Genomic DNA, 27,357 nt, shown 5'->3' on the forward strand with positions numbered 1-27,357 from the left:
ATTATTAAATAATTAATATTATGTTTGTACATTAAAAATCTATCTTATAAAAAGTAATTTAAATATATTTTAAAATACTACAATGATATCTTTAGTCAACAAAAATCATATATGTTGATCGCATTGTAACAATTTAGGTAATACCCAATTATTTTATGCTTAGTAGTTATTAATTTATTATTATCGGCATAAAAATAAGTAATATAAAATAAAGTTTAAAAAAATGTAAATTAGAATTTCCTTGGAAGTAATATTCGTAAAAATAATTCTTTTTTATTTCTTAATGCAGATTTATTACTATTATTTTATGTACATGATACTTTTATTGCTATAAATAAAAGGATAATATTCCTAGCTTCTATATATAACTTTCTTTTCATTTATATTTTTTATTTCTTTTTACAATTTGAAAAGGAAATAAAAATTTGCTTATTTTGTTAAGAAAATAATATTTTCAAAATTTTTATAACTGAAATATTTAGAACTTTGTTAAAACAATAATATATACAAATCACAAAGTATAATATACAAGAATATATTTACAAACATAAAACTTACATGCATGGACAAAAACATAAACAATTGAAGAATAAAAATTCATGTAATAAAGAATTACAATTATATGATGTGTGTTAATTTTCATACAAGCATATTACAAATACTGAGATTACATATAACATTTAACATTTTTTTCCAATACTTATTTTGTTAGTTTCAAATATGCATGAAAACTAGATATTTAGATGTTTATATTGTTACTGAATAATTTACACATGCAGTAATTTGTACTTTATGACATTTTAAGATGTTTGAAATTACGATTTTAAAATATTTAAAACTTTAAGTCAATTATATAATCTTAAGATTATGATTTATAAATAAAGCTGTCAATATCAAATAAATAAAATAAATGTAATAAATAGGTCTAACTATAAATCATAAATTGATATTTGCTTTGTCCAAATATTGAATATAATAAATAACTAATACGAAATATTCACATAATTTTTTACATCCATTTTATGGGAAAAATAATTCTACAATGTTTTTAACCTTACAGCAAAATTCATATATTATGCCTATTTTCCAATGTATGAATGAAAACATGCAACATTAAGTTTTAAGAAAATTCAAACAACATTTTTTAAGATCATTTTGAATTACAAGGTACAATTTTTTGTACCTTATTTTTGTCTCTTATTTTCTGTTATTATAAATGAACAGATAATTCACTGATACTATTTTCGTAATTTTAATAGTAATTAATAGCTTTACCCTTATTTTTAAAATAATAACAATATAACTATTTATAACTATCTATAATAGTAATAAAATGACGATACAATTTTGAGTATTAGTTAAAGTAATTATTTATGTAATATCTTAAAGGTCAATTTTAATGTATTAATTGAATAAAAATATATTGCTTACAAAAGTTGAGTATTTATAATTTTACATTGAAATCTTTCATATCACGTCATATTTTCTATGTCATGGTATGATATTTTTTAAATCATAGGGTTCGAAAATATTTCGTCGTGTATAGAAGATTATTTTATAATTAACAATTATGTATCTATGTATGCACGAAGAAATAAGATTATGATCATATTAATCAAAAATTGGTTCCTGAATATGACCAATAAATATTGGAATAACTTTGCTATTCTTAGTTTCCGAATTTGTAACTATTACGGTGATACTATATATGAAGGGTCGGTCGATTGGCATTTTTATTCTGCATATTATACCGAGTTTCCTTTCTGCACCTAGAATAAATTGTATAATGATCGTATTAATTTTGATTGAACGATTATACTTTTCTTTTTCCCTGTTGTTCTTACTATACGAATCAACATGCATTAAATATTATGTCACAATTAAACGAAGACTTTAAATTGCAGATTTTGTAAAATAAAAAGTACGGAAAAATTTGTACATAAACCATCAGTTTATAAAATCGAAATCTTTCCTACAAAAAGAAGAAGAATTAAAGAGATTACATACTGTACATATCGAACAGTGAAAAAATTTAGATGTGTCGTGTTCAATATAAAAAAGAAAATATGTAAATGATGATGTTTATAAGATCTTCTCAAACAATGATTTTATTTTAATATTTCAAAAACAAAGGTACATCGATTAAAAGGAAAAATATAAAGCTTTGTTCTTTAAACATTTTGCTTCACTATTATTTAAACTCTAATATCGATCCTTCAAAGACCACCACTGTATTATGCTGAATTGCGAAATAAAAAGGTTTATCAATTTTGAAGACTGGAATTGGAACTGGAATACGAGCCGAAATGAGCGATATGATAATACCTAAAAAGAAACAAATATTGCGTCATAAATAAATACGAATTAAATTAATTTGCGTAAAAAATATCGAAAACATTTTTTTATAATAAAAATTTATTATCTATTAAACAAATATAAAATTAATAAATAACAAAATCAAAATGATAATAAGTGAAGTTATAAGTTTAAGAAATATGAATCATCCATAATAGTTGGAAAAATAGTTTATATCCAAGGAATCTATAAAAATGTATTATGAACTTTTCAGTATTATATAATGAAGTATTGCACTTTTGTTACTAATTTTTAAAAACATACATAAAATTTACATAAAAATAGTAAAAATAGTTAAAAGAAGTGAAGAAAACAGAGATAATTAAATAAACTAATAAAACTTTTGAAAATAGATTTATGTGTATAGCTGTACACAAGATTAAACTTTTGTTTTAAAAGATATTAAACGTAATTGTTATAAGAGTAAGGTAAAATATATAGTTCCTTGATGCTAATATTATTTAATATGTATATTGAATGTATAATGACATTGAATAAAAATATTATTTAATAGTATTTTCATTATAAAAAAATAATTTTTTGCAAGTCATAGTAATTGAAATAATGAAGAAACTGACTTATTTTTTATTTATTTATGACCTACTGAATAAGAACACTATTTTAATAAGGAAGTAGAAAACTAGAATTTATTAAAAAGTATAAAAATAATAAAAATTAGTAGCTTATGAAAATAGATTTATTTTTTCTTAAATTAGGAATATATAGTATTTCGCATTAAATTAATAATGAAATATTTTGCTTTTACATTTTAATTTTATAATGTATTTTCATAAAAAGTGCAATTTGAAAAAATGTATTAATTAATATAAAGAATGGAAACTTAAAATATATATTATCAATAAAATAAGACTAAAACCCTCAAAATATGCCCAGAAACATTTAACAAATATGGAAATAAAAGTCTAATATGTTAAAAAAATTGAATAAATAAAAAAATAGAAATATTATTAACATTACATGTCATCAGTATTTGATTTCTAAGGATGACTTTAGTTACAAGATATTTATATATTTTTTACTTCTTAACTGTTCTATAAATTTGAAAATTCTTACCTAAATCAAAATAACATGATTTGTAATTGTCCCTAATTAAATATTACAAATACTAAAAATCTGTTCTGGGAAATTAATTTAGCAACATATATAAAAATACCATTTTTGAAAAAATATAAAAATTTCTTAACGAATAGTAACAAAGTAGTGAAATAGATTAGAATTAGACATAGGTAGAAAAGTATAAATAATTTCATTGTCAAATCTGTATATTAAATACAAAATTATAATATTATGTAAATATATAAATATAGTGTTCACAATAATAGTAGTTCAATAATTGTATATATTATAAATAACGACTAAACAATCCAGAATATACTTTTATATTAGTAATATTATATTATTGCTAAAAATTTCAAATAAATTATATTTGGAAACCAATTTAAAGAATATATTAACTTTAGTTTTGTAAAACTCAACATGTGAAACAAAACAAAATATATAAAAAAAATATGAAACATAAAGGTATAAAGTATTATTATGCAAGAAAGTATAAAATAATGTGATACAAATACGTCATATTGATCAAAACCATGTATTCAAAACATATTTTTGTTTCTTTTTTCGATTATGGACATAACAACTAACATTATGTTACTGCATGAAGTTAAAACTCTATTAAATGTTTATTTAGTATTGAAAATTTTAAGATTATAAGAATATTTTCACTAAATTATATTTCATTTAAATAATTTGGTATAATCTTATTCAAATATCTTCAGAAATTGAATTTTCATTAATTAATATAAATTACAACATTTAAAATAATGAGATATATTATATATAGAAATAGGTACAGTACAACAAATTAATTACATTCTTTGAATGCAAGAAATTTTATCACTAATTTGTTTCTATATATATATTTTTATATATTTTATATATTAAACTATAAAAAATAATAAAGTATGTTAAATTATGAAAAAATAAGGAATGAATAAATAGCTCAAAAAAGCAAGTTAAACTTAAATATATTATGAGAAATCAAATATAATAAATTAATAAAGTAGAATAAAGTAGAAAATGAAAATAAGAATTTTTTTAAAAAGAAAAATGAAGGGAAGTAATAAAAATAAATACTCGCAAAAAATATGTTACTAAATTAGATTAATGGTATACATATATAAGAAAGTCTTATTTCTTCCTCTTTATTTCTTATACCATCATACGCTTTTTTCTACGGGCTTTAACTGAACGATGATATAACGTATTTTAAAATGCAATAAGAGAGACGACAACTTTTTCCACGTGTAAAAATTCATTTATTTAAATCAATCGAACCAGTTAAGCAACTTATATTAAAATAAGAAAAAATTGGCAAGACAGTGCACAATACGGCGTATACTATTGATCCCTAATTCAATTTTTAATACCATAGAAATAAAAAAAGTCATGAAAATTCTGTACATCGTATTAAAACGATATTGGAACCCTATGGTATAGCATTTGCTAAGAACAAAATTACATTGTAGTATTTAATAATCGACAGGAATGGTCGATTGACGTAGAACTGAATGGGCTTCGCCGGTGACCAAAAGCTCGAAAGAGGCCTTACACCGAGACCTGCCACAAGCAATTAATAGTGAATTATTCGCTTAAGCTACGAGCACGGAATAGGAAAAACATTAAATCACTATAATGTGCTATGTTACCGTAATCAAGATAATAAATATCATTGAAAGACCATTATAATAATAATTCACATAGAAGATTTGATTATATTAAACTGAGTATAAAGACAGAAAAAAGAGCGAAGAAATTAATCTCTTGTATGATTTTTTAAAAAATGCAAAAATTAATTGATTTAGATAAAAGTATATAATATAACCAAGTAAATCATGCAATTAACTCGAAGTCAATAATTCGGCCTTCGAAGAGAATTGTGTTGTCATTCCGTGATGTAATTGCAAAAAAGAACGGCCCATTTACTCGAAACTCTTCTAGGGAAGGAGATAAGAAGAGCACAACCTCGATTTCTGTCGAAAAAAATTGTACAATGTTATCAATTAAAAGAAAAACACTGTCACTATTTGTCTTAAGTGTATTTCATTCTTTGTCTTCTTTGCTCTTTTTCTAGTTTCTTATTTAATCAATTTTATTAATGATTATAGTAATTACAATTCCTGATTAATTCCTGATTGGTCATAAAAGTGTTAAAGGAATAGATTAGTTAGATGAATACTTCATAATGATTTAGCTATACCAAATTGCTTTTTATATTTTCTTTAAGTTCAAAAATAAAAGTAAAAGTTAGTATAGTAAGTAAAGTAAAAGTTATATCTTTAAGACATAATTATTTTTAAGATGTGACCACTAATTGCCAAAATAATATATTATTTTTCATTAAGTGATAAAGAGGTTATACAATATAAATTAGTACAAAAACATATACATATAAAGACACATAATGACAGACTATTGTGCACCAAAGCTAACAATAATACATTCAAAAAAATAAGAACAAGAATGCAACAAACCAAATATGAAGAAGCATTTTATATCATTGCCTGTACATATAAGCATATTGTGATTCACCTTCTGATAGAATATACTTTTATAAAACGAATACACACATAAAAATGCATAATGCATAATTTGAGGAAAATGAAAATTAAAAAATATACATGCAAGCTTCAATGTAATTAAAATATTTTAAAAAACTGTCATATCATTTCTCCAAACTGTTAAAAAGTTTTGGAGGAATAAACTATGCAAGAAATGAAATTAAGCAAAATATTGTTTTAAATATTAATCAATATACTGAATATATAATTATAATTTCATTTGAAAGTAAATAAAATATACAGTTGATAATTTGTATTTTTATATATATAGTTTTACATTAGAAATGTTTCTTTATATATTTATCCTATAAAGAAACTTAATGCAAAATCTTGCTAATATTATGTTTAAATAATTTAATATTTTCTAACAGTAGATATTATTATTTAAATAAATCTATCTTTCTTAGATTAGGTTATACTTTTAATATTTTCATACTAAGTAATTTCATGTTTAAGATAATACTTTACTTAATTTCAAAACAAATTAATCCAAATAATTTTTATTTACTTACCAGTAACAGCAGTAGCTTCACTACCTTCTTCATTTACTTCAATGAATGCCTTTTGTACAACCTTAGTAACTACTAACTCTTCATCAGAAATTCCAGAAAAATTAGCATTTCGTGAAAATGCATCGATTAAGCCCATCTATACAAAATAAAAATTAAGATGTAAAAAATATAGTTTTATATGAATTACATATTTATTTCATACCTTTTGTAAAATATTATTAAGTTCTATTTTACTTTCAATTTTGAACTTTGGTAAGTATAATTGTATTTCACGTTCAAAGCCTTGATTTAGTATATCAGTTAAACTTGTGGTTTGTAATTTTTTTTCAACTTCAGCCAAGCCATCAATTTCATTTGGAAGAATTATGACCATACTCAATTCATCGCCCTACAAAATTTATTTATTTAATTTTATTATCTAGAATTTTCTCTGCTATTATAATTGTAACATATAAATATTGTTTCCATTTATCATTGATTTTTTTTAAGACTTACCTTGTATGGTATTACGATAAATTTAGCATTTAAATTTGCAAGTTCACCATATTTGTAGGTACCTTGTCTATACATTGTTGGAACTTGTTTTACTGTATTCTTATTAACATTGAATGGCATATTTTTAGTATGATCAGGACTGAACTTATTTTTCCATTGACCCTTAAAATATACTGCATTAATAAGTACTAATGCTGTTGAATCATCTATGTCACCTGTTAAAGAAAAATATCAATGAATTTAAAATTATTTCATGTAATTTGTAATATCGACATTATACATCCAATAAAATTTTTCAAAGCATTTTCCTGAAATTTTAATAAAAAGAGTAAACATTTACAAACCAGTATTTATAATGTCTTGAATAAGATTATTTGTGTTTTGTTCAACCCATCTGTTAATAATATTTACAGCTTCCAGAGATTTAGCAAAGTTTATTGATTGAGTAACAGAACGGAAATATGTTTGTGTTAGATCTTTGTAACTTGAGTTTATATTGAAATTTTCAGCTATAAAAGCTTTGTTTGCTAAGGCCAGTTTATTTTCATGGACATTCTAAAGTCAAATATATAACATAAAATAATAATAAATAAAAATAAAAATTTTATATAAATAGAGGAAATTGATATGTACATTAAGATTATCAATAAGTGCTTGATAACCACATGTGGCAAGGCTATCTGGCGATGGAAGATGAAGCACTGTTCTAAACTGGCTTTCTGTCTTTCCACGAGCTCCAAAAGCAGCCATAGCAAGAACAATACCTGCACTCAAAGGAGATATTATAAGATTGCCAGGCTTTTCTTCTATAACAGCCTGGAAAGAATTTTTATATCTATAATTTACTTATTTTTATCAATAATTAGTTTTTCAAACTAATTTTCACAAATAATTTTTACAAACAATTTTACAATATTGCCTTACCTGAAATAGAGAAGAGGAAAATTGATTTGCGCCCAATGATACAGCATGTAGTGCTTCAACATTATTTTCTGCCCTTGCCATTGTTAGTGCAAAAGTTACCAACCAAAAACTTCCTGTTACTAGAAAAATTTATTTATTAATTATTAGTTAGAATTGTTAAAATAGATTTTAATTTTTAATATATTTATTTTATCTTAAATTAGGTATAACATTAAACATTATGCAAACTGAGGCATATCACACATTTCCTATTCATTCTTTGTATTACCACATGTAACTTAATATTAAAACATTCAGGATTGAAGCTCATATTGTTCAAGATACTTCATATTGTTACAAATGATTTTTTATAAGATAAAATTAATACTAAATAAAATATAATGAAAGTGAAAATTTATTACATACAAATTTTCAATAAAATTGAAAATTTAAATACATACACATCATTTTATTATTATCATATATTATTTAAATATTGTTATTTGATGAATAATTTTTATGTATATTAATACATCTTAATGTCATGTCATATCACAAAGATACTGTCAGATAGACAATATGTTATTTTTGACATTGAAATATAATTGATTAATATTAAATAATCTGACAGTACGTCATTATCCGAAAATTATGATAACAAGGTTACATACAATATGCATGTATATAATTAACATACGAAAAATGTGTATGTTACGCAAATATTCTAGTATTCTTGTACAGAGTCCCATGAATTCAAGATTCGAAGTTTCAGATTCAAAGTTCATTATACGTAAAAGACTAAATTGCCGAAGAATAACAGCTACGTGACGTGATTAACGAAAACCACAGTGAAAGCTTCGGGTAAAGTATGAAAAAAACTATAAAACTTAAGACTTAACCATGAACACATATGTATACAATTACACATATTTTTTGCTTTAGCAAATACATTTATAATAAAATATAGAAATAGTAGAATAATTACGAACATTAGAACCAATTCAAATTAGGGAAAATTTGCATTAATATGATTAATTTCAATAAAAAATTAATTTTATTTTTTCAATAAGGAAATATAAGATTATTATTATTAATTATAAATTTAATTCTAACGATGCTGCTAAATTTATAATATTGTCATTATTTAATGTCTTTACTGTATAAATGTATATAAGTATTTGAATAATTTTAAATACTAATTTTTGAAACTTTCAATTCATATTATAAATAAGAACTATTTATTAATTTACACTATTTTTAATGTTATTAATATTTATGTTATTTGCAAGTTACAGAAAAATTTCATATTTAAATTTATGAAAAGAGAGTATATACAAGCTTTCATAAAATTTTGATAAATATGTATCTTTATTGCATTATTTACCTTTATTATCATCAAATGTCAGATGTAAGGGTATCTACATTTAAAACTCATAAACTGGTTTTACATCCAGTTTCATCTCTTAAATAATATTTATGACATGATGTTCAATTGTTGTTTACATTTACTTTGGTTTATGTACGAACATGTAAAATAGACAAATAAATACATCTGTATTACCAACATTTAACAATTTTTTTTCACTATTTTATTTAAAAAAATATTTAAATATTTTTCCATTTATATATTAAAAAAAAAAATCCAGAACTTAACAAAAGAGGACAAAAAATACAATAGTTGTAGATAAAACAATATGTAACTTGTATATTTGTATAAATTTTACTCCAAGTCTAATTTATTTGAACGCTAATAAATATTATAACAAATTAAATAAACGAAGAAAGTATAAAACCGAAAAATAATGATGTCATCAAGAATAAATATTAAAACATATTTACTTTTTATATTTTATTTTCCTACGTTTCACTTGACGAAAATTAAAATATTAAAAATATTAATCTTTTATTTTAATTTTTATTCTTATGCTATTTTTTTTATTGTATTTTATGGAATAGTTTTAGTGTTGTGTAGTCTTAGTGTTTTTTTATTAAAAGTTCCATTTTAAAAAAGAGAAAAGTCTTGAAATAATTAAATGAGAACGAGGACTCCTCAGAACTACATACTATATACATATATAATACAAACTATATATATATATATATATCGTGTATGTTTACACATATAGAAGAAGATAATTTCAATGTTTCCCTTGTGTCTCGCCGGGGAAAACCCATTAAAGCATGAACAAGTATTATAATATCGTTGTTTTCAACACGACTAATGACACATGTAATTGCTTTGGAAAACCCAGTGAAGAAAAAGACGAAAAAATAGACTTTTTGTCACAACTATACTCATCAATGCCTAGCTCATAATCGAAATTATGCAGAATAATTAAAATCGTATTTACTATATAACGTATAATGATTAATTATTATACGACATAGTGATTAATATACATTTTTACAACAAATGATTGGAAAATTTGAATTTTGAATCTTTCAAAAAACAAAAAGAAATTTGTAACAAAATTATGAAAAATTTGCGAAAACGGATTAAAATTAATTATAATCCCTTTTATTTTGATTTGAACGATTAGGAATAACAACTATTATTAATTGGTTGTTTAATACTATATAATAATAAATGTTATCTGTTGCGTATATAGTAGGAAAATACAACAATAACAATATAATTAGTAACAGTGATAAAGAAATAAGATAAACTTCAACAAATATAACTTCGAAATTATGTAACATTATAGAAATTGAAATAAAAAGGAGTTAAAATATAAAATATTTTATATAACAAATATAATAATTTTTCTAATAACAGATATTATAAATATCATAGTCAAATTTTAACAACGAATAATTTATAATTAACTTAATTTTACGAAAATTTTATAATTATTGATATATAATTTATTGCTCAGTAAACACATAAACCTCTGTTAATAATATTATAAATTTGTATTACTTCATTTTTATAAAACTCTATCTTTAAAAATTACATATTCTTATAATCATCAAAAAATATTCAATTTTTGTACACCATCTTATTTACATATTAATTAATAATTATTTGTTTTTAAAATTATGAAATCATAATTAATTGATCACTATTTTATTCTTTACTGATATTGATATAAATTGATATAAATGTATAGAGATAACAAATTTGATACATTTTATTGTTAGTAGTACAGTATGGTATGAATATATCACTCTTAACTACTCGATTTCATTGCACTAAAACTGATTAGTTTCCAAATCAGCGCACTATCAGCGGGAATGATACTTTACACATCGACCATATGTGTAATGTTTAGTTAATATTTAATGTTATTTTTTTTGCGATATAACGCGATTGAATAAGCATACCGAGAAATTGTATTTTCCATAGGCACATATTATTACAAATTGATTATTTTTTGTTTCTTCACAGTTACAAGCTTAAACTATGATTACTTTCATATAAGTAATTTTAATGTAATGAATTAATATCACGACTTCTAAAGAGGTTTCCCACTGAAAACACTAATTTTTTATACATAAAATTTGATTAATTAATTTTATTTCTTAATTAAAATAATATTTCAATTAATAATATTTTTAACAAATCATATTCATGAAAATGTAGTAATCTACGTAATATTTTAGACTAAATATTTTTAGTATATTTGATTGTTTAATTTTGTATAAATTATCTTAGTTACGTGTATATAGAATGATGTAAAAATTGTGTAATTAATAATTTTTAGTAAAAGTAAAATAAACAATTCGATCAAAGATTGTAAATTATGTTAATACAAATTGAAAGTTAAATAACTAAAAGTTATTCGTTTATTAAATAACATGCATATATAAAATTCTATATCCCTTTTTATTAAATACTACTTATAAATATATACGAACAATACGTAGGAACGATTGGGCGACAAATTCTTTATAACTTATGAAAATAAAATATATTAGAAAATCGATTGAATGGAATGAAAATAAAATTAATTATTTTATTGCTATTAATTGTTTTCATATCGTGAAATATTTAATAATATATATTTAAGAAATACTATTTGAAAATCAATATTTTATTTAATTTCATTGAAGAATATGTTGTAGAAAATATTATTAAATGTACCATTATATATAGATAAAGATTTTAAGGTTTAAAAATGTTATAATCATCATTCACTCTATAAAGAATCGAGAATCTACTCACACCGTAAAGATACCGAAAATGACAAGAAAGTACCGTTTCGAATATTTTTGATTTACATATTAAGCTCATTTGGTTATCATAGCACCAAATTTCTTATGTGAATGTACGAAAATTACAAAATTTCGATATAAATAAGATAACTGTTATAATAATTTTGTTTAAACAAAGTAATTCATTTTTCAAAAGCTATAATTATCAAAAAGGATTTGTATATATTTCGTTCAACTAAGATCTGCGATAACTTGCATTATGTTACATATACTACTTACATATACGCATGTTGGTAGTCTGCTCGTTTTACCTGTTGATCCTCTTCTAAAGTTAAACGCAGACTGCGAGAATAAGCAACGAAACGAATATAAAATTACCATAAAGAATTCCAGGGAAATACTAACAGCGAAAAGAACGAACCTACCGAGAATCAATAACGAATGAGCAGCCAATCACGAAGTGCGTATTCAATTGTCCACATGATCGTAGAGATCAACAAAGTGAATTTTAAATCTGATTGGTGCTTAACTAATGAAAATTGAGTGTAAACAGGACAATGTTACTGACAAATATTTTGTCAATATTACTGATTAAAATATTGTTTTTCTTCGAAGATAAATGTTTTTATTAAGAACATAAATTTTAATTACGCCAAAATATATAGTAAATTAGTTCTCGAAATATATCGATATATTTTACAATATCGTTAATATAATTATTTACACTGCATATTTTCATTATAACTAAAGATAGTATCTAAAATATTAATCTTTTTGTACTTCTTATTTATACTTAAAGAAGAAAATATTATTTATTTATATAATTCAGTAATTTTTAAGTACTAAGTGATATTAATTCTATATTAATTAATTAAACACACATTAATCAATTTATTATATTAATATCTTATTGATCCTTATATATCTGTAAAATAATTTAGCAATAAAAGTTAATTTTAATATTTTATGATCTTATATAACAGTATAAAATAAATAAAGATTATTTATTTTTATTATGATTTTGAGTTCAATAATTATTTTCAAAACATTATTAAATTAAAACTGATAATAATTAAATGTAATTCAATAATACGAAAATAACAGTAATTATGTTACCTATATATGTCACCTACTAGTAGAAAGAGGAATATTGTTCAAACTATAACGTCAAACTACGCCATTATACTATATCATGTTTCAAAATTGGTCATACAAAGAATGATTACATATTTATAAATTTCGATAAATAACGCAGAAATAAATGTAAAATTTGACTAAATTAAGTCTTAAAAAAATAAAATGTATTCCTCGTCATATCACGTTAAGTCAATTTGGAAATCTTTTTCCATCGAGTAAAGTAATTTTAGTCACAGTGAAAAGTTTTCAAGTATCGATTTAATCGCAAAGAATATTACAGATCATTATCAGTGAAATAAATATTTTTGCAATGTTATTTGTTTAATCATAAGTATAGTATACTCTTATCATGTCATTTCTTGATAAAAATTATTTTAAGAACCTATAGTAATATCATAGAAAATATAGTAAAATAGAAATAATTCATTAATAAAATTAAGAAAATAGCAATGAAAAAATTACTCTGATTATTTTAACGATACCCTCCCATTTCTTATCTAAAAATTAGTATTCAACACTTATCGTGCAATGAAACACATTATAAATATGCTCATATGACTCATACATTATATATTGTCTTCAAAAAATTTTAATAACTGATTTAACAAAAATTGACAATGTGAATAATTTATAATAAACATACTTACCAAATTATGAAAATGCACAAATGGCAAATATCCCGCGCAATTGACTGCAAAGTTACACCACTTTCAAGTATATTCACTTAACATAAATACATACACCTAATGTGACCACGTACTCAGAAATAACCAACACCGATAAATCGTAATGTTTGATAGATCGATCAATTAATCGATCAGTGTAAATGCTTGAAGTTAGATTCGAGTGAGAACTTGCTGCATACTACATATTACATGTAAACAGTAAACGATAAATTTCATAGATCTACATATTCACAAGACACACAAGTTATAGACGAAATATTTTTTTTAAATTTATGTAAATGTAAATGGTAAATTATAGAAATATACAATATTGAAATAATTGCATTTTATAACTTACATCATTATCACGATGAAATTGCATAAAACGAATTTATAGATTTTATTGGTTATATCTTTCTATTCTTTAGTAATATGCAGATTATTCAAAATGTATTATATTAATAAATAAATAGATTATTCAAAAGTTTTGGGGAAAATAAAAAAATATTGTAAACAAATTTTTCTTTAGACAGATAGGTTTTTCAAGTAAACGTAATATCATTCGTGTTTAACGAAATATGTTAATATATACACATACCACATTTATACATACATATATTAAAAAGATTATTTAATAATTTATGTAATTCACTATTTGCACATATTTGTAAAAAAATGTTTAAATATTCAAAAATATGAGAAGTTTTAAAAAATATTCCAAAAATTTTAAAAAACTATACCTAATAACTTCTAAACGTTAAGCTTCTATGTTTGAATCGTAGTTTTCGAAAGAGACTGATCAGAATCACTTCTAGCTAGCTACACCCATGTACTAAATAGTATACGATCGATAAGATTATTTACAAAATTCCTAAGAGGTAAACGCATCATCTATATCTATTTTCATCATATATGTTGATAGCAATGTGCCAATTGATACGAACGATGAGCGAATGGGAAAAGACTGGCAACTGTGGAAGGATGAATCGGCAACAGTATAAAAATGGGAGAGAGCGGGCGATTGTGAATGAGCGTCTCTCTGTAGCGTCGGTTAGTGAATATACACGTGTTTTATAATAGTGTGGTAACATAATATCTGAAATAACCTTTAACCGTAAGCAATAGAATATAAATGTTTTCTTTATAATCAAACGTCTTAACTTGTATATATATATTATTAAATAAATAACATAAAAACAGTAACGTAATACACAACATAACCTACAACAGGTTATGGACCCAGAACTCTGAACTACAACACGTATACACAGTAAGATTAAAAGTAAAAGTACATTAAATCAACCGAAATCGCCCACATGGACAAACTATCGGATGCGGAAAACTTTCTCCTCTGGAAGTTTCAAGTCATGGTGATATTAAAATCACACAATTTATACGAAGTTGTGGAGACCGTGATTGATGCGAAAGACAGAGATCCAGCATGGGAAACGAAAGACGCCATAGCGCAAAAGATTATCATGACCACGATGGAGAAGAGAATCATGGTGCACATTCTCACATGTACAAGCGCGAACCAGATGTGGTCGAAACTGCACACAATCTACCAAAGAGACATGAGTCAGCAAAAGTGCAGTCTCATGAAGGAATTCTACTCCCTTATATGTACCAAAGGAATCGAAATGAGTACCTGAGTAAATTAGAAAACCTTGTCTTTAGGTTGAGAGTATTACAGATAGACATAACAGACGACATGTTGATGTCCAAAATCTTATTCACCTTACTGATGCATTTGAGCATTTTACAACAGCATGGGAGTCAATGAGCAGCAATGACAGAACATTAACCAATCTTATGGTTAGACTCCTAGCAGAGGAAAATAAACAGAACATGGTTAAGGAGAAACCAATTGCATTTGGTGCAGTCAGCAAAAGATGCTTCCAGTGCAAGAGGACAGGGTATCTAGCCTGCAATTTCAGGATTCAGACACAGACCAAGTCAAGGCAGTACCAAGCCAAAGGAAAGGGATGGAACCCAAAGACAAACAATGGAACGAAGCAGCAGTGATATACATTGTAACATCTGCAAAAAGAGCAACAATAATGAGGCTAATTGTTACTTTCGCAGGAGAGATGCCAAGAATGTACCACAGAGAAAGGTAGCCTACTTATGCAACACAAACAGCCCAGCAGAGAGCTGGATTATTGATTTAGGTGTATCAATGCATATGGTCAAGGATGAGAACCTTGAGAATGTAAAAACAAAGAGAATTAGCATCAATGTAGCAAAGGAGGATCAAGTAATGCAGGCTAAAGGCATTGGATCCATGGAATTTGAGGAGTGTAAATTAAAAGATGCTCGTGCCTGACCTGACAACCAATCTATTATCAGTAAGTCAGATCACAAAGACTGGCGGTGAGGTGACATTCACTAATGAAAAGGTGCTGGTAAAGCAAAATAATCATGTAGTGCTGAATGGAGACAAAAATAAGAGCGGATTGTATGAAGTAACACTGTACACAGAGAAACAAAAGACTCATCTCAACAAAATCAAAGGGAAATAAAATGCACTGATGTGGCATGTCAAACTCGGCTACATGAGTAAAGAGGTGATGGTGAGATTGACCAAGATGTCCAAAAATATGGAAGTAACAGAAAAGGAGATTAGCGACATGGATGAGTGTCTTTCTGTTAGCGTTGGTTGGTGAATGTGCACGTGTTTTGTAAAAGTGTGGTAACATAACATCTCAGATAATCTTTAGCAGTAGGAAATAAAATATAAGTGTTTTCTTTATAATCTAACGTCTTAACTTGTATATATATATTATTAAATAAATAACAAGACAGTAATGTAATATACAACATAACCCACAACAGTATACAACTAGGATTTTCCCAACTCTTGCTCAGAGTTTCATTAGTAAGAATATTTTACTTGACTATCTTATCTATTTAAAATGTATATTTTCGTACATTGTGTGTGTGTGTGTGTGTTTGTGTAGCATATAAAAATAATTAATAAAAAATAACAAATGTAAAAATATATCATTTGTTATTAATTTCATTTCATAAATGCAATATAAAAGTTAATGTAATATAATAAAAGAAATTATTATGCCTTCTCGAAATATTCACGATCGATATTTATATCGCGGAAAGCTCTATTTTTGTCACAACATTTCTCGTTGTCTGGATTTTTCTGACAAAGTTCACAACCACATACTGATTCACGTGGTTTTTGCGGACCTTGTTTAGGTGGACAAGGTAATGGTTTTGTTGTTTCTTCGCAACAACATGGTCTACAAGGATCCTATAAATAATATTTTTTTCTATAAATATTTACATGTTTGTATGTCAAGTGAAAGACTATTAGAGAAAGTAAATAACTTAATTTTATATGAAATAATTGTTACCACATAAAGAAGATAATAGATATTAATCAACATTCTCTTTCTTATTTTCTAATTATATCAAAGTAATGGTCATAAATCCACAATTTATTTAACTGCCCATAAAAATATTATATAATATATATTAATATCATTAATACAATACCTGCATTTTAATATAGCAACAAGATTCAACAGCAGGGCAGATTTCACTAGGAGATGTATATGATTTTTTTGGAAGTGAGGATTCTGATTGAGGAATGTCTTTTTTCTCTTCATCCAATAATTTTTCTCCATTTTCTAGTCTTTTTTTGCCTTTTTTCTTTCTCGGAGGACATGCCGATTTAATTTGTGAAGAAGTCCAAGTAATTCCAGAATTTACTAACCAAATTATAAATTATTTAAGAGATAATTAAAAAAGTTTTATTATAACAATACAAATCATTTACCAGAGCCAAACAAATTATTCCATACACTTTTACATGCATTTTCATTAGTCATAATTTCTTATAATTCAAAGAATTTTTTTAATATATTTTTGTTTTTATAACATTAGAAAAAATTTTGCAATTAATTCTAATTTTAAATAAAAATAACCACAATTAGGACTTCATGATTGATACAATTACGCGTGTGATTTATTCGATCTTCAATCGTTCTTTTCTCGGCGTTGAATGCTTATATTTTATGCAAACTGAACATATTTAATACTTAACTTTTCTTTTTATCACTGAAGTATTTTTTAAAATTAATTACAGAGGGAAAAGTGTAATAACATTTTTTGTAAATTTCAATAATTTGGATATATATATATATATATATATGTTATAATATTGCAAGATATCGTACTTTTAATATTTTTAAATGATAAAATATTTCATCATCTTATGAATAAAAGAACTGTGATATTTTTATTTACTATTCTATAAATGGTAGAATATAAGTTTATTTAATACTTTCAAATTTCAATCATAGTGTCATTAATTGAAATAGCATATTCATTAATTATAATTATAACTACTAAGTTTTTTTAGTGTATTTATAAAACATCTTTTCTTATATATATAATTTTTATATATATAGTATAATATAATTAATTTAAATAGAAAATTTAAAAAATTTGTTGATAGTTCGCCGCCCTCTAGTGGCAGAAATTGAAAACATTGATATGTTCTTACTGATAGCATGTGATGAAAATAACCACGCAACTATAAAATTGAAGTTTCATCTTGTTTGAAAAGTTATATAATTAATTTTAAATGTAAGATCAAAAAGAAATTATTTTGGTCGATTTTAATATAAAAGATAAACAAATATTTGTTATATTTTGCAGAAGTACTTTACAGAAAAAAATGAAAATATATTGTGTATATAAAACAAATGTAATATTTACAACATCAAGATTGTGATACAATTACATTCAATAACTATAATTTAACCTGTTATTGTATTTTAAATATTAAGAAAATGGATGATTATACAGTATCATTGGATCCTGAAACAGAAATGTTCTGTTCGTTATACTTATTCAAAAATGTGCAAAATTCTGATGAAATACGTAAAAAAGTTATGGATGGAACACTTTCTTGTTCTATTATAAAAGCAGCACTTGTAGTAGATCCTTTGCAAATTATAATAGCTGCTAATAAAGCTGCAATAAATGCAAAGATGAATCAACTTACTACAAAAAGCATATATACTGAAATTTTGTTTAATTTATCAATATCAAAGAATATATCACGTATATTAACAGAATTTGGTATTAGTGATAAAGATGAAAATATATTAATAGTATTAATGCATAAAAAATGTGATAAAAAATCAATGTCAGAGATACTTATGGATAGTATAAAAGGAGAAAGAATATCAATTTCAAGATTATTTGAGTTTACAGATTTTGAGTTAGTAAAAAAGATATATAAAATTGAAAAAGATGAATTGGATATTTCTACTTTTACTAATTCTATTGTTTCTAGAATTAGTTGCAAAGATTTTATATCACTGAAGTAAATGTGAATTTTTAACAAAATTATTAATCTTGGAATAAATGCGATAAAAATATTATTGTTGGTATATATTAGAAAATTGATAGTTATTTTTTAAATAAATGTTACATTTAAAAGTTTTGTCAATTGTATAATTATATATCAATATTTTATAAACAGTATAATTATATTGTAATTTGTTTATTAAAAATAATATTATTTATATTTCTTACTTCAATTTATTCTTCCCCTTTATTTTTGCGATGTTTATTGTTATAAATTTTATAGCAACTTAAATACTATGATAATTATCAATTTTCTTTAAATATTTAATTTCAAATTCTTAATGTGTAAATATAATTTCTATAATCATAATATAATTAATTATAATCAAATATGATATTAATATGAAAAATACTAATTATTACATTTTGCAATTTTTACATTATTCGTGATTACATATGTACTAAGGGAGTATCATAAGAAGGAAAGCTGAAAAGTAGATTTCTGTAAAAGATATTTTTTTCTTTTTTTTTTTTATTCACTCATAAATAAAGCCAAGTATGCGCTGAAAACAATTTTTATATCCGCAAGAATACAGTATCTGTCAAAACCTGCGGAAGCAAAATTGCAGTTTAAGGATAGCACCCTCAAATGCATACAAAAGCAACATAATAATGACAGTTTGTTACGTATTCCTTGGCAAACCACACATTTCACATATTGCAAAATCTGCTGCATTGAGAAAAGTGCAATATGAACAAGTCCAAAGTGTTTGATCAGGCGGTGAATTTACAATTGGATCTGTACCAACTGCTATTCCAGTTCCTTCTGTGAGTACAGAAGATGAAATTCTTGAGCTAGTATCAAACGATGGTTGCGATGTAGATGCTGTAGTTTCAGAAAAGAGTTCTTCTACTGTTGCCCATTGTTCAGAATGTGACCACTCTATTGCTTTTGCTTTATCTTTGTTACGAATTGCTTCTAATAGCGATGTCATATGATCCTAAATAAACAAAGAAGTATATTTTATAACAATAAAGAAATGCTCAATTGGATAAGTATTCAAGAGAAAATAGATACCTTCATTGGGAACATATCCATTGTTGCAATAAAAATTAACAAGTGAAAATCTAAAACTGCTTCTAGAAATTGTTCTTTCGTAAACTGCTGCATGTAAGAACAAAGTGAGCTAAATTCTTGAATTTGTCCATCGATGAGTCTATGATTAATTAAAATAGATATCAGTGCAAACTATCTTAAAAGGACACAATATTATTATGTATTATATTATTGCGCTATTCCATTAATTTCTTTTACATACCTATTTTCAATTGGAAATGGAGTAATATTATCGCTAACATAAAAAGTAAACTGTGGAGTAAGTGGCGTGGATGCAGGTACATCTACCAATAAATATTCTACGGGCAAAGGTCTTGCTAGCCTTGACACTTCATTTCCATAAGAATCTTTTTCCTAGTAACAAAAAATATAAAATGCAAAGAGTGATTCTTTATCATTAAATTTTTATTTTATTAAATTTTCTAGACTTAACAAATAGCCATGTTGTTTCATTGATATTTATTCTTATAAATCACAAACAGATAATGAAAATTGAAGTCCTGCTCAAAGTATTTAGAAAACATTTTACAACTACATTGGGACGTCCTTGTCACATGTTGAGGTCGAATAATATCTAGACAATTTCATTGGTCGATTCAAGCAGGTATAACGAGGTTTACAAGAAGGATTATGAAGGCAAGTCCATAATACTTGCATTTGTAGTAGTCGAGAAATGCGCGCGCAATGGTAGAAGCCGCAGACGACAACCGGCATCGTTTGCCACGAGTCGAATTGAAAGTGTATAGGAAAGAGGAAAGAGAAAGATAGAAGGAGAGGAAGAGAGAGAGAGAAGGAGGAAGCTTTAGGATTGACGGGAGGGGGTAAGATACGGGACGAGGAGAGGAGAGCAACAGCGTAAGCGACTAGCGCGCGCTGTGGTGTGTCGGTCGGTCGGTCGGTCGTCGCCGCCATGCTAGTGGTTAGTTTAGTGAACCAAACATCATGATGTGGCAAAACGTTCGCACGAGCTAAGACTGAAGTAACGCCGCGTTACCGGCGCGCCGTCGTTATGTTATCCATAATAACTCACGACGTTCGATAAGCGTAAACACGTAACGTGAAAAGTACAAAAAAGCTTCGTAAAAGCTCCACGGCGACTGCGGCGACGAAAACGTCGGAGTGCTCGATTCCTGCGTGCGGAACCGCACAATACTACGTCAATCCCGATGTAAATTAAAGTCAAATCATATATTCGAACAAACGTTACGGAATAATCATCGTCACGGTACACGCTAGGAGTGACGAGTGCCAACGATCAGCCTCCATCGCGCGGCAAGGAGACGATCACGAATCGTATACACGGTACGGAACATTTACGCTCTTACAATTCAACGAAAGAAAGAGCAAGAAAGAGTATGTATATGTGTGCGTGCGTGTGCGCGCGCTTGCATGCGTGATAAGGAAAAGTATATGCTCGTGTACGTGTTATGTGCTCGCGTGTGCGCGCGCGTGTGTGTATGCCATTGTGAGCACGAGAAAAGAGACAAGTATGTATGCATGTGTATGTGGATAAGATAGAAAGAGAGAATGAAAGAAGAGTAGAGGATTGACAAATGAGAGCGAGAACAAGAGGTAGAGAAAGAAAAAGCAAGCATGTACGTACAAACATCGAGATGATACGAGCGAGAACAAACTACAATATTCCCGCGGAATTTGCCTGACACGCAGTAGTTCACAAGTCGTTTTTACTTAAACGCGGATTTGTCACAAGTAGTGACAGCGTAATATCACGCAGAAAACTTGGCGATAAGCTGCAAGAATCCATATATCATACAACCGAAGGTTTTATCGGTTGCTTGTATTGGTGTTTGAAATGCTTTACAGAGTGAAGAAATGTGACCACTCTATACATTCAGCCTTACTAGCTACCTTCTTAAAATGCTTTCTCATTAACAAATGGTAAATCCCAAAACTTCGACTGTTCGACCTCTTTACGTTTTGGCGGGATTTTGCACGCATGCGCGTTCTCCCATGAAATGTCATTTTTTACGTTTTAGTAGTGTCAGCCAAATTGTTACATAATAACTTTGCTGTTGTAGTCAATGTGTCAGATAAGAGGCTAACCTTTTGAGGACAAGTTCGTGCTCAAAGACAATGCGATGAAATAATAGGATTGAACTTATGTTGCGTGTCATTAAATAATTTTACAACGCACAGGAAAGAAAAAGAAATAAGAAAAAAGAAAGAAATGGAGGAAAAAATATTACGAATGTTATAATCTGTATTGTATCAAGGAATTTGAGTTTTCTTTTGTTTTCTTGTTTTGTATTTATGTTATTCGATTTAAGAAACAAAATAATGTATTTTCGTTATCCATATGTCTGCGTTCCAAAAAACACATTTTCAAGCTGGTTTACGCAATAAACTGAATCGTATTAAACGACCACAGAAACAAAATCTTATAGAAAATATGTTACAAACAAAAGTGAATATGTACGTATCAAGAATGAAATAAATATCTATAAAATATTTATATTGCGAATATAATTTACATTATGAACGTTTATAGTATGGGTAATATAACACAACATATAATACGCTTTAATAACGAATCATTTTCTTCGGTAGATTTAAAATTACGCTTTTTTCTACTTTATGAAAACAAATTATACTGCTTAAGATAAAGGAGAGAGTGAAGAAGAAAGAGAGAGAGATGAAAAGCAAACAATATAACGCTGAAACGTTGAACTGTTTGTTATTAGAAATTGGTACATTAAGTACGACCTTTATATTATTTTCCTACATAATACAATATATAATGAAACGAGTATTTTGCTAACATGTACTATACAACTCGAAGTGTACGAATTCCCTTCTTAGTTCTAAACAAAATCAGAACGACTGAATCGCGTAAAGTAGTAACGTATATTGTTTTAGAAAGTGTCATTCAGTATGAAGACATACAGTTGTAAAGTTTAATGGCTAATTAATAAACGACATTTTATTATTTTTCAGATGCTGGATCCAAGCGTGCTAACGGATTTAGAGGAACTGACGCTTTGCAGTTATTGCAAGCAGAAGTATAACGACGCGGAACAATGTCCGAAATATCTTAGTTGCAAGCACTACTTTTGCTTGCGTTGCATAGAGAACAATTTATTAAAGGGACGTGAGTTGTTTTGTGCGCATTGTTGGAAGAGGACGGACCTGGGTGATCAAGGGCCGGACGCTTTACCGACGCACTCTTCTCTCCTTGTTCTAACGAATAATTTGTCTCACCTAAAAATTACCACGAATAATACATCTGGAAAAACGAATGATAAGGAGAGAAAGGTACTTGGCAGTATGAATATATTTTTTATAATGTTTTCGAGTTCGTCGGCCGGTTATTCGCATTGCCAGTTCATACGCAAATGGTAAAAAGAAGCATGTAACTCTGAAGCCATACCGAGATAGCTTCTAATAGTAATAGGATTATGTTATAAGGTCTACAATAGTTTCCTTTTAGGATACAGAGTATAATTTTTATATCTAAAGAGTTTTTATTTTCTTTTTAAATAGAATTACGAGGTGAAAACCATTATGGCAGTTTACTACTTGGAATATAACATACGTAATAAAAGCAAAAAGAAAGCATAAAGTTTATGGTTATTGTGATATTGTTACAGAGCGAAAATTGTCACACGCATGGAATGCCTTTGGCATTGTGGTGTGCGACATGTTGCACAGCACTTTGTAGAGCATGCGCTACTCCACAGGAACACCCAGGCCACCAGATTAAATCGCAAACTGATGCCAAAGAACAACTCATATCCGATGTAAGTTTTACAACTAATTTTATTTGTAGGTACATTTGTTTTTTATGTATATGTATATACACATTTTTATACGTTAAGAAATATAGTTGTCGATAGTTGATACGTAGCTTCTTGAATAGGGTTGCATGTCGATATTTTTCTAGGTTCAATTGGAGTTAGTTGCTATGGGAAAGTTATCGACCGAGATTCAAAGACTGGCTATGCAACAACGAGAATTTTTAATAAAGGTGTTAGAAGCTTGTGTAACGTTAAAAACGCACGTTGAGACAGATCTCCAGAACGGCTGGAGTCATTTCCCTGAGATAACAGACGCGCGGGAAACGCTTGGGAAAGCGAAAGCTAGTCTGCAGATGATCGACAGTCCTAGCGATGTATACAGTTTGCATTCACAACTCATAATAGAGAAACAAAGATTGCAATCGAAGTATCAAGAAATGATGTTGCAGTGCCAACTTGACGCTTTAATTGGTAATTCGAGAGTGGTATTTGATTTTGCGTTATTGAAACAAGCGTTAGCTGGAATTCACACGGGAGAACCGATCGTTTCTCAAGGAACGAGTAATGGTGGTAGATTACCAAATCATTTGGTGGCTTCACAAAATCCGATACTGTTCCTCGCAAATTATTGCATGTCGCAATTATATTCGAGACATGTAGTTAGTAAGCAACACATGCAAAACGGTTCTATAGAATATCATTCGAGTATGATGCAGCCACAACCAGCTCCACCGGGTTCTGTTCACGTACATCAAGGTCCACCGCCGCCGGCAACCCCGCAGCAACTTCTTATTCCACCTGGTTCGCCGTCCGTTAAACCCGTTCCGCCCGCACCTCCGAACGCGATGTTACATCCACAACAACAATCGACATTTATACCAGAAGGAGTCGGTACTGGTGGCGGAAGTTTGGTAACCGTCCACTCATCCTCTCAACCGCCGTCCAGCGGAATAGCAGCATCCCTTCGAGGACCTTCGAACCCTTATCCTCTGTATTATTTCAATATTGAAGTGAACGGATCTCCGCATGGTCGTATTGTAATAGAAGTGAGGCCAGATGCAGCGCCAAAAATGGCAAAAAATTTTAGTGTACTGGCAACTGGTGAAGTCGGAGTTGGTTATAAGGGTTGCACAATTTTTCAGTGTTGGGAGGGTGAATCCGTGATCACCGGTGATTTTGAGTTAAATAATGGTCGCGGAGGAAGAAGCATATTTGAGGATGGGTATTTTATGCCGGACGACACGAAATTTCCTGCAGTGAGAGGAGCAGTGGGAATGCGGAGAACGCAAAAGCGGCACGATAATCTTGGTATGGTGGGTTCACAATTTCGTATAATACTACAAGAGATGCGCGGATTCACGGGAATCTTTGGCCATGTCGTTGAAGGATTAGAATTAGTCGAGAAGATATCTACGTTTGGCGATCAAACGGGCAAGCCTACGAAGAGTATTCTAATTACGAAGTGCGGTAAATTGTAACGACGACATTATTGCGGTTAGTATACACCGAAGGGTAATCAAGTACTACCCGTATACTTTACGTTTTCCCGCTATAGATAACTAAACAAGAAGTTTTACGAGATCGCGACGGTATCTCTGACGCGTTCGATATAGGGAATGGGGTGTTTAATTAAACAAAAAATCACGTATATATAATATCTGACGATAAATGATATTACATGTTAAGAGACACCGTCGCGACCACATAGCTCCATGAATCGCGATGCTCCGTATAAGTCACACAATTTAATTAACTATTAACAATAGAATTCTAAAGATGTTGAATCTATTTTTAAACGTGGACGCATAAGAGGAGAAAGAAGAAATAAAGATCCATATTTTGCTATTGATTGGGAATCAATAAGATTCTGTATCTACAATAACGACGATGATCGATAATACGTACCTCAAGATCGATCGTGATATCGATACGACTTCTAGTTGTACGACATTTGTTTTAGAAGAAGTTCGACGTTTATTTTGGCTATTGGCATATTGCTATGTATAGTTGATATAGAGGGTATCGCACGGGATTTAAGAAGTGCCGTGGTTAACGGCGTCGCCCTGCGGGCGTTGCTAATGTTTTAGGTCATAGGTAGTAAAAACAAAAAGAAAAAAAAAAACGTGTAGATGAGGAATACGTACAGAAAATGGGGCAAACTTGTATGTGTATACACATACATTCATATATTTGTAAAAAAAAAACAAGCAAACAAACAAACAAACGTACAGGCGGGAACTTTTTTTGTTTTATAATCGAAATACGTGACTTCGTAAAAGTCAAAAAAGTCGTGATTCCACATACGCAGGTCGTTTAGAACATTAAATCGAACGATACGTCGGTACGTAAAAGGGCTAATTTTATTTCGTCCGGTTAACGATCACGTATCGTTCCGTTTCTTTTTTCAGAGGAGAGAAAAGGAGCTAAAAGGGAACAAGTAATTGCGCGATGAAACGAGTCAAGGAAAATTGCGGTTCCTATCGGATGACTCTAGGATACTTCTCCCTTTTTGCTCTTTGCTATGGTCTAATAGACCATCGTAAATTAACTGTATTTAAGATTAGATCTCAACATGAAAATGTATGCAAGGCCTAACTACTACTATGTAGATTGTAAGCCTCGTCGTCTGATCAGAAAAAAAAACGAACGAAATGAGCGAATATATATTATAAACGAATCATTCCTCGATGCTGTATATCGAAGTACTACGATAATGTAATGCGTTATACTACTCGTCTGAATCCTCGTAAAAATCCCATCGTTATGTATCATATTATCATGTACCGTGTGCGAAAAAACGCGTCGTAAAAAAAGTGTTCTGTAAATCGGCGCGTATAAACAAAAAGCGCACTCACGTATTGTAGGAAATTGCACGCCCTCGACGTCGCGGATGCCTTTTTCGAAGAGAGCCTCATTCGATGTTGAACTTGAAAGTTTTAACACTTGTTAATTAGCTAATTCATCGTGTTTTGCAATGAATTAAAGAAAAAAGAAAGCATTGAATCACGATGAATGTGAGAATCGCCGTTAGAATTAAATAACACTGCGTAATACGTACGACGATCGAAGGGTGGTCGAGCTCGAATGAATTTCTCTCGTTTCGGTCGTTGTAAAAAAAAAAAAATAACCGGAAAACGTCAGTCGACACTTCGAATCTAGATGCGTATAAATTCATGCGTTTACCGAAGCGAGTGAAGCTAGAAGCCCACCTGTATACACAAAATATCCACGCGCGCGCGTATATATACATATATGTATATATATACATATATATATACATATATA

At 27.8% G+C, this 27,357-nt stretch overlaps 5 protein-coding genes across 18 annotated transcripts in view; 2 read left to right on the forward strand and 3 right to left on the reverse strand.

Moving 5' to 3' along the window:
* LOC108547222 (antichymotrypsin-2) overlaps positions 1–14,683 on the reverse strand; it is an 18,726-nt gene extending 4,043 nt beyond the window's left edge. For 2 of the 11 annotated variants that reach the window (XM_017899642.1, XM_017899643.1), the window contains exons 1-9: positions 14,604–14,682; positions 13,846–14,062; positions 12,341–12,403; positions 7,928–8,046; positions 7,637–7,819; positions 7,348–7,558; positions 7,004–7,218; positions 6,711–6,896; positions 6,509–6,644 (exon numbers count right to left, since the gene is read on the reverse strand). In XM_017899642.1, coding sequence (XP_017755131.1) covers positions 6,509–6,644; positions 6,711–6,896; positions 7,004–7,218; positions 7,348–7,558; positions 7,637–7,819; positions 7,928–8,046; positions 12,341–12,350 — 1,060 coding nt within the window. In that variant the 5' untranslated portion in view covers positions 12,351–12,403; positions 13,846–14,062; positions 14,604–14,682. The other 9 variants (XM_017899648.1, XM_017899649.1, XM_017899645.1 and 6 more) reach the window with 9 other exon arrangements.
* A 2,250-nt stretch (positions 14,684–16,933) lies between these two features.
* On the reverse strand, positions 16,934–17,711 carry LOC108547212 (uncharacterized). The gene is made up of 3 exons (XM_017899622.1): positions 17,660–17,711; positions 17,377–17,591; positions 16,934–17,131 (listed from the first exon to the last, which is right to left on the reverse strand). Exons 1-3 carry the CDS (start codon positions 17,709–17,711, stop codon positions 16,934–16,936), a joined length of 465 nt encoding a protein of 154 aa, XP_017755111.1.
* A 966-nt stretch (positions 17,712–18,677) lies between these two features.
* LOC108547213 (EKC/KEOPS complex subunit TPRKB) lies at positions 18,678–19,220 on the forward strand. Its single transcript, XM_017899623.1, has one exon. The coding sequence runs from the start codon at positions 18,678–18,680 to the stop codon at positions 19,218–19,220; it is 543 nt and encodes a 180-aa protein (XP_017755112.1).
* A 527-nt stretch (positions 19,221–19,747) lies between these two features.
* The window catches only part of Npl4 (nuclear protein localization 4), an 11,580-nt gene continuing 3,970 nt past the window's right edge, over positions 19,748–27,357 (reverse strand). The window contains 3 exon segments of the mRNA XM_017899624.1: positions 19,748–20,201; positions 20,279–20,417; positions 20,520–20,671. Of these exon segments, the coding sequence (XP_017755113.1) occupies positions 19,884–20,201; positions 20,279–20,417; positions 20,520–20,671 (609 nt within the window). The 3' untranslated portion in view covers positions 19,748–19,883.
* On the forward strand, positions 20,989–27,196 carry LOC108547216 (uncharacterized). 4 transcript variants are annotated; one of them, XM_017899626.1, is made up of 4 exons: positions 20,989–21,619; positions 23,273–23,590; positions 23,926–24,075; positions 24,219–27,196. In XM_017899626.1, the coding sequence occupies exons 2-4, from the start codon at positions 23,273–23,275 to the stop codon at positions 25,548–25,550; spliced, it is 1,800 nt and encodes a 599-aa protein (XP_017755115.1). In that variant the 5' UTR covers positions 20,989–21,619; the 3' UTR covers positions 25,551–27,196. The 4 variants fall into 4 exon arrangements, with proteins under 4 accessions (XP_017755115.1, XP_017755114.1, XP_017755117.1 ...); XM_017899625.1 differs by lacking the exon at positions 20,989–21,619 and adding an exon at positions 21,671–21,912; XM_017899628.1 differs by lacking the exon at positions 20,989–21,619 and adding an exon at positions 21,671–21,804.

Source organism: Eufriesea mexicana, unplaced genomic scaffold (genome assembly GCF_001483705.2).
Source record: "Eufriesea mexicana isolate 0111107269 unplaced genomic scaffold, ASM148370v2 scaffold953, whole genome shotgun sequence".
In the NCBI taxonomy this organism is placed as follows: domain Eukaryota; kingdom Metazoa; phylum Arthropoda; class Insecta; order Hymenoptera; family Apidae; genus Eufriesea; species Eufriesea mexicana.

What these genes read in the sequence shown, in the direction of transcription:
- LOC108547216 (XM_017899625.1), top strand. Translation starts at nt 21,871, where the DNA reads ATGAGAGCGAGAACAAGAGGTAGAGAAAGAAAAAGCAAGCAT. An exon ending in GAGAAAGAAAAAGCAAGCAT is followed by an intron (nt 21,913 to 23,272) that starts GTACGTACAAAC and finishes ATTATTTTTCAG; the next exon opens with ATGCTGGATCCAAGCGTGCT. An exon ending in CGAATGATAAGGAGAGAAAG is followed by an intron (nt 23,591 to 23,925) that starts GTACTTGGCAGT and finishes ATATTGTTACAG; the next exon opens with AGCGAAAATTGTCACACGCA.
- LOC108547212 (XM_017899622.1), bottom strand. Translation starts at nt 17,711, where the DNA reads ATGACTAATGAAAATGCATGTAAAAGTGTATGGAATAATTTGTTTGGC. An exon ending in GAATAATTTGTTTGGCTCTG is followed by an intron (nt 17,592 to 17,659) that starts GTAAATGATTTG and finishes TAATTTGGTTAG; the next exon opens with TAAATTCTGGAATTACTTGG. An exon ending in GTTGCTATATTAAAATGCAG is followed by an intron (nt 17,132 to 17,376) that starts GTATTGTATTAA and finishes TATTATTTATAG; the next exon opens with GATCCTTGTAGACCATGTTG.
- LOC108547213 (XM_017899623.1), top strand. Translation starts at nt 18,678, where the DNA reads ATGGATGATTATACAGTATCATTGGATCCTGAAACAGAAATGTTCTGT.